This window comes from Somniosus microcephalus, chromosome 5, assembly GCF_052327205.1.
Source record: "Somniosus microcephalus isolate GS21.2 chromosome 5, FLI_Smic_1.0, whole genome shotgun sequence".
In the NCBI taxonomy this organism is placed as follows: domain Eukaryota; kingdom Metazoa; phylum Chordata; class Chondrichthyes; order Squaliformes; family Somniosidae; genus Somniosus; species Somniosus microcephalus.
Genome location: NC_140991.1, coordinates 206,808,600 through 206,821,540, shown reverse-complemented (window position 1 = coordinate 206,821,540; position 12,941 = coordinate 206,808,600). Strand labels below are relative to the sequence as shown.

At 48.1% G+C, this 12,941-nt stretch overlaps 1 protein-coding gene across 5 annotated transcripts in view; it reads right to left on the bottom strand.

The window, feature by feature from the left end:
- cpvl (carboxypeptidase vitellogenic like) overlaps positions 1-12,941 on the bottom strand; it is a 122,456-nt gene that overhangs the window by 39,303 nt on the left and 70,212 nt on the right. For 4 of the 5 annotated variants that reach the window (XM_085988617.1, XM_085988613.1, XM_085988614.1 and 1 more), the window contains one exon: positions 968-1,141. The exons of the other annotated variant lie outside the window; for it this stretch is intronic. In XM_085988617.1, the coding sequence (XP_085844743.1) occupies positions 968-1,141 (174 nt within the window). The remainder of the gene's footprint in view (positions 1-967; positions 1,142-12,941) is intronic. 5 annotated transcript variants of the gene reach the window in all.

Sequence of the window (12,941 nt, the reverse complement as noted above, 5' to 3'; positions counted from 1 at the left end):
GTGTGAAAGGAATGGCTTGGTCATTGTAGGGATCCTTTATGGTGTTGCTGTGGGGTGGTGCCAACCTGGCGCAGCATGTGGCAACCATATGGGTGTACTGCATAATGTTAAGTAAATCTGGACATGATGAGGTCATCCCTGGCCCTCCTCCTCCTTCTCTGAAGAGGCTGTGCGCTCAGTGCCTTGCTCCTCATGCAGCGCAAATTCTCGCTACTGCACTATGTTGTGCAGGGCACAGCAGACCACGATGATTTTGAAGACCCTGGCTGGCGCGTACCGAAGGGTTCCTCCAGATCTGTCAACACATCTGAAGTGCATTTTGAGCATGCCTATTGTCTGCTCTATGACCCATGCTGATGGAATACATGGCAGGTGAAGTAGAGATCAGAGGAGCAAGCGGTCAATGGTGTGATAGGTTGTAACAATGAGGTGAGACTGGATGGCAATTTTGCTGGAAGCACTTGCAGCCTGTAGAAACCTAAATGTGTGCTGGGAATGCAGTCAGCAACAGCTTCTGCCTGAGGAGAGTGATCAGCTGTGAGGTGGGAGGTTTTATAGTACATTTCATGCTGTCATCTAATCAGCTGGAGCAATGGCCACTCAACTCCCGCCTCAGACTGACAGACGTGGTTCCCGAGCTGTGTGAATCCCGTGGGCAGCCAGGGAAATTCGAAAGCTAAGCTGAAAAACGCTCTTAAGGGTCTGATAAGCTGATAATGATTGGAATTAGGTTGCCCGCCTCTGCTGGTCGGGTCGCTGCCGCACCTTCAAACACGCCCGAGGGAAAGACAATATAAATGCAAGTTATTGTTGTTTTATGTCCCACCACTCTATTGTTCTACAAGTTAGCCAAAACATGGGGGCTATACTCACAAAGAACAGTTTCTATCAATCCATAATAAATATACCAAAATTTATATTTTGAGAATTGTTATACTGACCTCATCTGTACAGAAGTGACTCTTACCCTATAATTATTCATTAACATGGCTACCCATGGCTTCACTGATTGCATAATATCCTCCAACAGATGTTTCTCCACTTCTGATCCATCATGGAAGGGAAGATTTCCCACATGAATAGAGCTCCTCACTTCTGGACGTGATAAATAGTTACCAAAGTAATTTTGATCCAATGGCTCCTGTTAAAAATACCAGGGACTACATTAAGTATCATGGAAGATTTTAAGATCCTGTAGTATACAAAATTGTTTACAATATGAATTGCATTACATCACATAAGATTAGTTAAAAGGCGTGGATTAAGCAGATGTTAGAAATAACCAATTGACAAAATGTAAGAGAAAATGAAAGTGTACTCCCCTTGCCCCTGTCCCACACCACCCCTATGCTCTATCCCTGCTCTAACTTCCCTTTTCATCCCCACTCTTCTCTACCTTCCCCATTTGACCTCTTCTGGCTTCCTTTGCTTTGTTACAATCCTCCCTCTGCCCTGGCCCATTTAACCCCACCTGATTTGAAGACTGCACTTGGCTTTTCACTGCCAGTGTACAGCCCTACAAGAGATTGATTAGTAATCATAGAAAGTACACAAGGTAAAAGGAATTTGACTTTAACATCTGACTAGCAACAGAAAATCATTTGTGGAAGATCATCCAAACACAATTTCTTGTAATAACACTAAGTGCAATGTCTCCACCTGTCAACATTACTTTTGCTCAGACATTACGACATTTATATGATCTCATTCCTTCATATTCCCTGTCATTTTTATTGTGAATGACACAGGAATGCATTGTGAACAGTATGTAAACCTTATAGGGCAGAAATACCAATATGTGCCACGCTACTCACCAATGATGTATATTGCCATGTCTGGTTCTGGAGTAGACGGTGTATGATGCACTATCAATTGCTACAAAAGACTGGAGATTGAGAAAGTAATAAACAGGCTTTTATTACCAAAGAACAGAGCATGCCTCTTGTGGTTGCCTGGTATCCAAAAGGGCCGGAGGCTTCTGAGCAGCGACCTTTATACCCAGCCATGAGGGTGGAGCCAGGGGCGGAGTCAGCTGAGGCATGCACAGACAAGTACAACAATATGCAAGAGTGAACAACAGTACTAACAGTGAACAACAATACTAACAACAGTGGTTTACCACATTCACCCCTTGTTTAGAATTGAGTCCGGCGGGGTGAAGTGCACTAAAAATTCGTGTACTGAAGTCTATCAGGAGGCCTTGTAAGCCGTCCTGAGCGTCGCAGCAGCGGCGGTGATGGTGCAGCATCCAACGGTGAACCCGGTGTCTCGTTCAGAGGAGGTGTAGCAGGTGGCGGACCCTGGGGCTGCTGCATGCCGTCTACAGGGGTCAGAGCATGGGTAATGGGAGGTAGCGATGGTGGTCTCTCAGAGGCACCCGAAGGTGCGAGGTCTCGTGCGGGGACTGTGTCCTGGGGGTAGGCAGGAGTAGCGGTGGGTGGCGAAGAGGGTGTTTCAGGAGCACCTGCAGGTGCGAGGTCTCGAATGGAGACTGTGTCCTCCCGCCCGTCCGGGTACACCACGTAAGCATACTGCGGGTTGGCGTGGAGGAGGCTCACCCTCTCGACCAGGGGGTCCGCCTTATGGGTCCTCACGTGCTTCCGCAGTAGGACGGGACCTGGAGAAGTCAGCCATGTTGGTAGCGAAATCCCCGACGTGGACTTCCTGGGGAAGGAGAACATTCTCTCGTGAGGAGTGGCATTGGTGGGTGTACAGAGCAGCGACCGAATGGAATGGAGCGCCGCAGGGAGGACCTCCTGCCAGCGGGAGGTCGGAAGGCCCTTAGATTTTAAGTTTAAAAGGACTGCCTTCCAGACTGTCGCATTCTCCCTTTCCACCTGGCCGTTACCCCGGGGGTTGTAGCTGGTGGTCCTGCTTGTAGCAATGCCTCTCGCGAGCAGGTACTGCCGAAGTTCGTCGCTCATAAAAGATGAGCCCCTGTCGCTATGGATATAGCTAGGGAAACCGAACAAGGCGAAGAGGTCATTCAGACATTTAATGACCGTGGTACTGGTCATGTCCGAGCAAGGGATGGCAAACGGGAAACGGGAGTACTCATCAATTATATTGAGGAAGTACACATTGCGGTCAGAGGAGGGGAGGGGCCCTTTAAAATCGATGCTCAGCCGCTCGAAGGGGCGCGTGGCTTTGATCAGGCTCGCTCTGTCTGGCCTATAAAAATGCGGCTTGCACTCGGCACAGATCTGGCAGTTCCTGGTCATGGTCCTGACCTCCTCGATGGAGTAGGGCAGGTTACGGGATTTGATAAAATGGAAGAACCTGGTGACCCCCGGGTGGCAGAGGTCATTGTGGAGGGTCTGTAGCCTATCAACCTGCGCGTTGGCGCACGTACCACGTGATAGGGCATCTGGGGGCTCATTGAGTTTCCCGGGCCGGTACAAGATATCGTAATTGTAGGTGGAGAGTTCGATTCTCCACCTTAAGATCTTGTCATTCTTGATTTTGCCCCGCTGCTTATTATGAAACATAAAAGCCACTGAACGCTGGTCAGTGAGCAGGGTAAATCGTTTTCCGGCCAGGTAATGCCGCCAATGTCGCACGGCTTCCACAATGGCCTGGGCCTCCTTTTCGACAGAGGAGTGTCGAATCTCGGGGCCCTGGAGGGTCCTTGAGAAAAAGGCCACGGGTCTCCCCGCCTGGTTAAGGGTTGCAGCTAGGGCAAAGTCGGATGCGTCGCTCTCCACTTGAAAAGGAAGGGACTCATCCACAGCGTGCATTGTGGCCTTCGCAATGTCTCCTTTTATGAGAGTGAAGGCTGCACAGGCCTCTGCTGTCAGGGGGAAGGAGGCGGACTTGATGAGGGGTCGGGCTTTATCCGCATAGTTGGGCACCCACTGAGCATAGTAAGAGAAAAACCCCAGGCATCTCTTCAGTGCTTTCTGGCAGTGGGGGAGGGGGAGCTCCATAAGGGGGCGCATTCTATCGGGGTCTGGGCCGATGACTCCGTTCTCCACTACGCAGCCAAGAATAGCAAGGCGCGTAGTACGAAACATACATTTGTCTTTGTTGTATGTGAGATTCAGCCGCTGGGCCGTCCGGAGGAATTTCTCTAGATTAACGTCGTGGTCCTGCTGGTCGTGGCCGCAGATGGTGACGTTGTCTAGATATGGGAAAGTGGCCTGGAGCGCGTTCTGGTCAACCATCCGGTCCATCTCCCGTTGGAAGACAGAAACTCCGTTGGTGACGCCGAAGGGAACTCTGAGAAAGTGATAGAGCCGACCGTCAGCTTCAAAAGCTGTGTACTGGCGGTCCTCAGCCCTGATGGGGAGCTGGTGGTATGCCGACTTCAGATCAATCGTCGAGAACACCCGGTATTGTGCTATCTGATTGACCATGTCAGATATGCGGGGGAGTGGGTATGCATCTAGTTGGGTGTAGCGATTGATCGTCTGGCTGTAGTCAATAACTAGGCGCTGTTTTTCGCCAGTCTTCACTACCACCACTTGTGCTCGCCATGGGCTGGTGCTACTTTCAATAATCCCTTCCTTCAGGAGTCTCGCTACCTCAGATTTAATGAAGCTCCTATCCCCAACACTGTAACGCCTGCTTTTGGTAGCGATGGGCTTACAGTCGCGGGTGAGGTTAGCGAACAAGGAGGGGGGGGGGACTTTAAGGGTGGAGAGGCTGCAAATGGTGCACGGCGGGCGATTTAAAAGCTGCTGGCTGCAGACTGTGAGTGGGGGGAGGGGTCCGTCATACGCTAATGTGACACTCTTAAGGTGGCACTGAAAATCCAACCCCAGTAGAACGGCAGCGCAGAGATGGGGCAGGACCAGAAGTTTAAAATTTTTGTATTCTGTGCCCCTTACTGAAAGGGTCACTACACAGTAGCCACCGACGTCCGCTGACTGGGCTTTGGAAGCCAAAGAGATCCGATGGCGCGTCGGCAGGACCGGGAGAGAGTAACTGCGCACCGTGTCGGGGTGGATAAAGCTCTCCGTGCTCCCGCTGTCAAAAAGGCAGGTAGTGGCGCGGCCGTTTACCGTAATATCCATCATGGACCTGGACAGTTGATGAGGGAGAGATTGGTCCAGCGTCACGGAGGCCAGCGTATGGTCGAGCGAGTCGATGTGGTCGTCAGATGAGGCGGTGGTTGAGTCCGGGTCCCCCGTGGTTGAAGTCGGAGGCGTCCAAGATGGCGGACAAAATGGCGGCGCCCACGGTCCCAATCCCCACGCGGCTGGGGGAGCCCAAGATGGCGGACAAGATGGCTGCGCCCACGGTTCGCACGCAGCGCTGCTGGCGTTAGCGGTCTTCCCTTTGCAGGCGCTAACGTAGTGACCTTTCTTCCCGCAGCCGGAGCAGGTAGCATTCTTCGCGGGGCAGCGTGCTCTAGGGTGTTTAGCTTGGCCACAAAAATAGCATTTTTGTGCCTTGGACATCGCTGCAGCAGTCGGAGGTGGCGGTCCCATGGCCCAAGATTGCGGCGTCCACGGCGCGGGGCGATGAGGGGAAAAAGCGTCCATATTTCTGTGGGCCGCGTCGAGCGAGAGCGCGAGGGACACTGCCTTTGTCAGGTCTATTTCACCCTTCTCCAGCAGCCTCTGCCGGGAGTAGTCGGACCTTAGACCCGCAACGAAAGCGTCTCGTATCAGTCCCTCCGCATGTGCCGCGGCCGATACTTCCTTGCAGTCGCAGCCGCGTCCGAGTACCCGCAGTGCCCGTAGGAAGGCTTCCACCGATTCCCCGGGCTGCTGTCTGCGAGATCTTAAAAGGTGCCTGGCATAGACCGTGTTAACCGGGCGTGCATACTGCCCTTTCAGTAGGTCGATAGCCGCCGCGTAGGTCGTCGCATCTTGGATTAAAGTATAGACTTGGTGGCTCACCTTCGAGGCCAGGATTTTCAGTTTATTTTCATCAAGAGTCACGGTCGAGGCTTCCAGATACGCCTCAAAGCAACGCAGCCATTGTGCGAATTTAGTCGACGAACCCGCTTCTTGGGGGTCTAGGTCCAGGCATGTTGGTCTGAGGGCTCGCAGCAGCGCCTGCTGCTCAGCGTTTTGCGCCATCGGTTGATCAGCATCCGCAGCCAACATTTAACTTTGGTAATAAAATTGATGCACTATCAATTGCTACAAAAGACTGGAGATTGAGAAAGTAATAAACAGGCTTTTATTACCAAAGAACAGAGCATGCCTCTTGTGGTTGCCTGGTATCCAAAAGGGCCGGAGGCTTCTGAGCAGCGACCTTTATACCCAGCCATGAGGGTGGAGCCAGGGGCGGAGTCAGCTGAGGCATGCACAGACAAGTACAACAATATGCAAGAGTGAACAACAGTACTAACAGTGAACAACAATACTAACAACAGTGGTTTACCACAGTGTACATCATCCTTTACGTTACAAAATAGCACCAACAACACCCATAACTTTCTGTTGAAAGATGAATTCCTTCCAATCCCCCACTCCCCCAACTAACGGATTTTAATAACCGTGAAATTCACAAATTCGAGTCAGATTAAAGATACACTTTTGAATGCTTGCTTTTCGTCTGCTACCCATCAAATAAAACCTTTCAAAAGTTCAAAATCAAATCCCACAAGGGGAGTTATGGCATACTCCCATAATTCTTACATATCAAAATGGAATCTGAAGGCTGCACACAGGACAAGGACGGATCCTCACGTGGCATTCCTGGAGCATCCAAGATTGAGGGTGGAGGAAAGAAAGGAGCCTGATCATGTCAGGAATTCCTCAAACAGGAAATCCTACACACCAGATTTTTGACTTTTGATGGAGGTTGCGAAGAAAGAGAAAACAGACGGCCTGTTTTGTAGGGTAGAGGACAACAGGTTAGCATTTTAGGATCCCATATGTTCTTTATTTGTGCTGCACTGCAACTCATAGAACTGGCATTTGTAATAGTACACAGAATCATAGAAGTTTACGGCACAGAAGGTGGCCATTCGGCCCATATTTTCTGTGCTGGCAGAAAGAACTATCCAGCCTAATCCCACTTTCCAGCTCTTGGTCTGTAGCCTTGTAGATTACGGCACTTCAAGTGCCTATCCAAGTACTTTTTAAATGCAATGAGGGTTTCTGCCTCTACCACCCTTTCAGACACGAGTCCCAGACCCTCACGATGATCTGAGTGAAAAAAATTCTCTTCAACTCCCCTATAATCCTTCTACCAATTACTTTAAATCTATGCCCCCTGGTTATTGAGCTCTCTGCTAAGGGAATAGGTCCTTCCCATCCACTCTATGTAAAGGAAATAGCCATATTCCAAGAGATACACCATCCTATGAATGGAATTTTGACTTTGTTAATACATGATAAACTGGGTTTAAAAGTCTGGAAAGCCTCAACGACACAAGCTGTAAACAGAAATACAGGCTTCCGAGATAAGATGAAGCGTTAACACAAAAGTTGTAAACACTCGATGGGCCGAAATGGCCTCTATCTGCACTGTGGGGTTTCTGTGATTCTGTGACCACACAAGCTTTTGAAATGGGAATTGATTGTTAATACTAAGACAACAGCCCTGTTGAAACAGCAGGCTGGAGGTTCCTCTATGTCTGAACATTGGAACCAACACAATAGCAATGCCCAAGTAAAGTGTTAAAAACTGACACTTCGAACAGAAACACAGAATATTAAAAAAACATGTGCCTTTGAAAAGATGACATCAAGTAAAAGAAATACCTGCCATAAAATAGTTTATGTTAAACTTAGAACAAGGGGACAGGAGTCTGTAATACAACCAATTGAAGTAGCAAAGAAATGCAAAGAACACCCTAGATGAAGTGTTTTTAATTTACATGTTGTAAAAGATACCTACAGAACACTTTGAAAATATGATATCAATAGATGACACCAAGCAATCACATTGTGTTTGTATTGAACTTGGTAGACATGACTTCTGCTTTCAAACAGCAGAGGTGATTTAGAAATTGAATGAAAGTACTTCGTAAGAATGACATCAAATAAATACTACTGTCATATTGTTTTTTATGATAAGTTTTGAAACAACTATACAGCAGACCAGATTCTGAGAGTTGGCAGCTGAACTGACAGTAAGATAGAAGTCAACAGAAAGATAGAAGTCAACAGAAAGAATGACTAGAGATAATTAGCTTACATCAGCAGAAAACTTAAGGATAAACCACTAAAAAAGGTATAAAAATAGAGCTTTTCAGATGGAAAGTCAGAAGTTGCTGGAAAGGGCAAGTGATTCTCAACTTCAGAGGCGTGCTCTAAGTTTTTAACTCTGAGTCTCGGGGATCAAAAAGGTACCAAAAAGGTAACATAAAAGGTTATTATGCAAGATAAGGGCACATGGGGTTGGGGTAATGTATTAGCATGGCTAGAGGATTGCTTAACCGACAGAAAACAGAGAGTAGGGATAAACGGGTCATTTTCAGATTGGCAGGCTGTAATGTAACTAGTGCTGCAAGGGTCAGTACTTGGGCCTCAGCTATTTACAATCTATATTAATGACTTAGATGATGGGACTGAGTGCAATGTATCCAAGTTTCCTGATGATACAAAACCAGGTGGGAAAATAAGCTGTGAGGAGGACACAAAGGCCGGTGCTCAGGGGACAGGTTTGGTGGCGTTACATCTGGCAAAATCGCAAAGATTGACAGCGGGTCGGAAACCCGCTGTCAACCCGCCTCCAATCAATCTTCCCAAGTGTCAGGTCCCTGATTTGCACATAGACCCAACACCTAGCAGTGGGAAGAGGATTATAGCCACTTAACTGCTTGTTAACAGGCAGCTAACAGGCTTTTCCAAATTTGGACACTTCTGCGGGCTTCCCGATGTCCGGACACCACGCCAGGTAATTGTGGCGTGTTGAGTCTGCTGTAATGTTTATGCATTGATGACAGCTGCAGAAGTGGTGTGAAGGATCCAATGGTGCGCGGGTGAGTTTCAGAGGTAAGAAAATGTTGGGAAATTCATTTTTAATGCATTTAGACTTTTCTGTAGGTAACAAGTTTTGAATTGTATGTGTAGTCCCACCTCATTGGGAGAATCTCTCTCGCCACTGACAGCTCGCTTCTGTAACCTCACCTGCAGCTGCCATCTGTTTTAGCCTAAGGAGAGAGTCACTGGAGAGCCTGGGTGCAAGGGTTCACTTTTGTACATTAATTGTCAGTGTTTGCAGCATCTCAATACTGTCAAACACTGAAAAAAATCATCTGTCAAAAAGAAATGGTGGTGGCCCCTTTAAGAAAACTTGCAGATGACGCATCATCAACTGACGTCATCTGACACCGGCTTTCTCTTAACTGGTCGCCAAGCCTGCAGGGTGGGCTTAACAAGGCCAATTGACACAAAATAACGTCTGTGCGTCGGATGTCGCTGGGGGCGGGACTAGAACCCGAAAGGCAGCAGTCCCGCCCCCAACATGCCTCTTCAGGTAAGATCCCAGCCTCTGTGTTTCTTGTACTCGGACACTAAAATCACTCTGAACACTAACATTTAATAGTTTCTCACCATTAAAAAAAAAAAAAAAAAAAAAAAATCTGCTTTTCTATTCTTCCTACCAAAGTGAATAACCTCACATTTCCCCACATTATACTCCATCTGCCACTTTATTGCCTACTCACAACCTGTCTATATCTCTTTGCAGGCTCTTTGGCCGCGATTTTCTGCTTCGAGGCGGCTTGGGAATGGGTCAGCTGCCTTCCGGGTTCCAGTCCCGCCCCCAACTACATCCGGCCCACAGACTTAATTTTACGTCAATTGGCCTGTTAAGCCCCGCCCTGTGTCAGATGACGTAATTTGATGACACGTCATACGAAAAAATTTTAGAATGGCCTACTCCTGCTCCTATCTTCTATGTTTCAATGTTTCTAGGAGCAGAAGTAGGCCACTCGGCCCCTCGAGCCTGCTCTGCCATTAAATAAGATCATGGCTGATCTGATTACTCCACATTCCCGCCTACCCCGATAACCTTTCACCCCCTTGCTTCTCAAGAATCTATCAACTTCTGCCTTAAAAATATCCAAAGACTCTGCTTCTAACGCCCTCTTCTACCGTCATCTGCCGGTTTTCTTAAAGGGACCATGCACAATTTTTTTGACAGTTGATTTTTCAGTGTTTGACAGCATTGAGGTGCTGCAAACACCAACAATGACTGTTCACAGGAGAACTCTTGCACCCAGGCTCTTCAGTGACTCGCTCCTTAGGCCAGAACAGATGGCAGCTGCAGGTGAGGTTACAGAAGCGATCTGTCAGTGGCGAGAGAGATTCTCCCAATGAGGTGGGACTACACATACAATTCAAAACTTGTTACCTACAGAAAATTCTGAACACATTAAAAATAACTTTCCCAACATTTTCTTACCTCTGCAACTCACCAATGTCCCATTGGATCCTTCACACTACTTCTGCAGCTGTCATCTATACACAAACATTACAGTAGACGTACAGCACGCCACACTTACCCTGGCGGGGTTTCCCCGATGTCGGGAAGCCTGCAGTAGAAGTGTCAAAATTGGAAAAAGCCTCTTAACTGCCTGTTATTTACCTGTTAACAGGCAGTTAAGTGGCTATAATCGTCTTCCCACCACTAGGAGTCGGGTCCCTGCGCAAATCGGGGACCTGACTCCCAGGAAGATTGATTGGAGGTGGGTTGGAAGCGGGTTCGAGACCCGCTGCCAATCTTTTTGATTTTGCCAGCAGTCCCGCTTCCAAACCTGACCGCTGAGTGCTGGCAAAATCGCCCCCAGAGAGTCAGCATGCAGGTACAGCAAGCAATTAGGAAAGCAAATGGCACGTTGGCCTTTATTACAAGAGGGTAGGAATACAAAAGTAAGGAAGTCGTGCTACAATTTTACAGGGCCTTGGTGACACCACACCTGGAGTGCTATGCATGGTTTTGGTCTTCTTATCTAAGGAAGGATATACTTGCCTTAGAGGGGTGCAACGAAGGTTTACTAGATTCCTGGGATGAGAGGGTTGTCCTATGAGGAGAGATTGAGCCTATACTCTGAGTGAAGGAGAGGTGATCTCATTGAAACATATAGGGGGAAAAATTCGGTCACGCCCCGAAAAAGTTAGCACCCCCGTGCCCGAAATTCACTGGTAGCGCCCCAAGAGGGAGGCGGAGCGCTCACGCACGGTACTGCAGGCCTTCCTCCCCTGATTAAAGGGGAGAGGCCTAGCACAGCCAACCCGGGGCCCAGCTGGGCCACCAGGGATCGGGGTGCCTGCAAAAGAGCCCAGCGCTCAAGTGAAGTGCCGGGCTTACGGAGCACGGCCGACACCCCGCAGGGGGACTTCACAGGAGGTCGGGGATGGCAAAGGGGGCAGGCGCTGGCAGGCAGCCAGCAACAAAAATGGCCATCCGGCACCTCCCCTTTAATTTGCGCCATCCCAGCTGCACATACGTTTCCCCCCCCCCCCCACCCCGTCGGAGATAGCGTCTGGCGGCAAGTCAGGAGGCGTTACCAAAGTTGGTGGCCGGGGCGCGAGCGGGACTCTGCATACGGCGATGACATCATCGCTGGAGGTGCAGCGCCACGGGCGCTACCGGTTACTGCCGCCGCTAGCCACCTGCTGAATTTCACAGGTGGCATTAGTGGCACCACGCTCGGGCGCTAGTTGCTTTGCAAAACTTTGAGGCACAAAGCAACCGAATTTTGCCCCCATAAGATTCTACGGGTTGACAGGATAGACGCCAAGAGATTGTTTCCCCTGGCTGGAGAGTCTAGAACTAGGGGGCATAGTCTCAAGATAAGGGGTCAGCCATTTAAGACTGAGATGTGGAGGAATTTCTTCACTCAGAGTTGTGAAACTTTGGAATTCTCTACCCCAAAGAGCTGTGGATGCTTAGTCGTTGAGTATATTCAAGGTTGAGATAGATAGATTTTTGGACTCTAAAGGAATCAAGGGATATAGGGATAGGGCAGGAAAGTGGAGATGAGGTTGAAGATCAGCCATGATCTTATTGAATGGTGGAGCAGGCTCAAGGTGCCATATCGCCTGCTCCTGCTCCATGTTCTCACACTTCCCAGGATTGAATTCCATTTGCCACTTTTATGCCCACCTGACTAGCCCATCGATATCTTCCTGGAGTCTGCAACTTTGTTCCTCAATATCAACCAAACGACCAATTTTTGTATCATCTGCAAACTTCTTAATCATGCCCCCTACATTGAAGTCTAAATCATTGATATATACCACAAAAAGCAAGGGACCTAGTACTGAGCCCCGCGGAACCCCACTGGAGTTCCAGTCACAGAAACACCCATTGACCATTACCCTTTGCTTTCTGTCACTGAGTCAATTTTGGATCCAACTTGTCACTTTCCCTTGGATCCTGTGTGCTTTTACTTGTCTGACCAGTATGCCATATGGGACCTTGTCAAAAGCCTTGCAAAAATCCATGTATAAAAAAAATTCCAAGCTGCTGTACGTTATCAACTTCAATTATTCCAACCTCAGCTATTTTTGAATCATGCCTTGTAATAGGTCATATTATATTTTATTACTCATTTTTGACACACCAAAATCTATTTATTCAAGGAGCAAACCAAACAGCACAACATAATTTACAACTGTGGCTGAAAATAAAATCATTTAAACAAAAAATGAAGCAAAGGTTTGAATACAATGAAGCTTTCAAACTACCATAAGATGTACTTTCCACAAGTATAACCCAGAAACAGAGCTGGCATAAAACTATGGAATCAGTTCATGGGCTTCAGCTTTCAATTCCATGGCAATGAATCAACAGGATTCCAGAGTAATAATCTTACTGAAGGATTGTTAAATTGGAAGTGTTATGTTGGCAGTTTGCTAAGTGTAATATGTTATGTATATCAATGTGTGCCCCAAGGTTTCCATCCATTATTCACCAAATTCTTCTTGGTTTCTGGTGTTCAGAAGATGGAAATTATTCACATCCCAAGATGGTAACAAAAAGGAATTGGAGGGAAAGGTGTCAGGATATTTTGACAAACTTTGTCA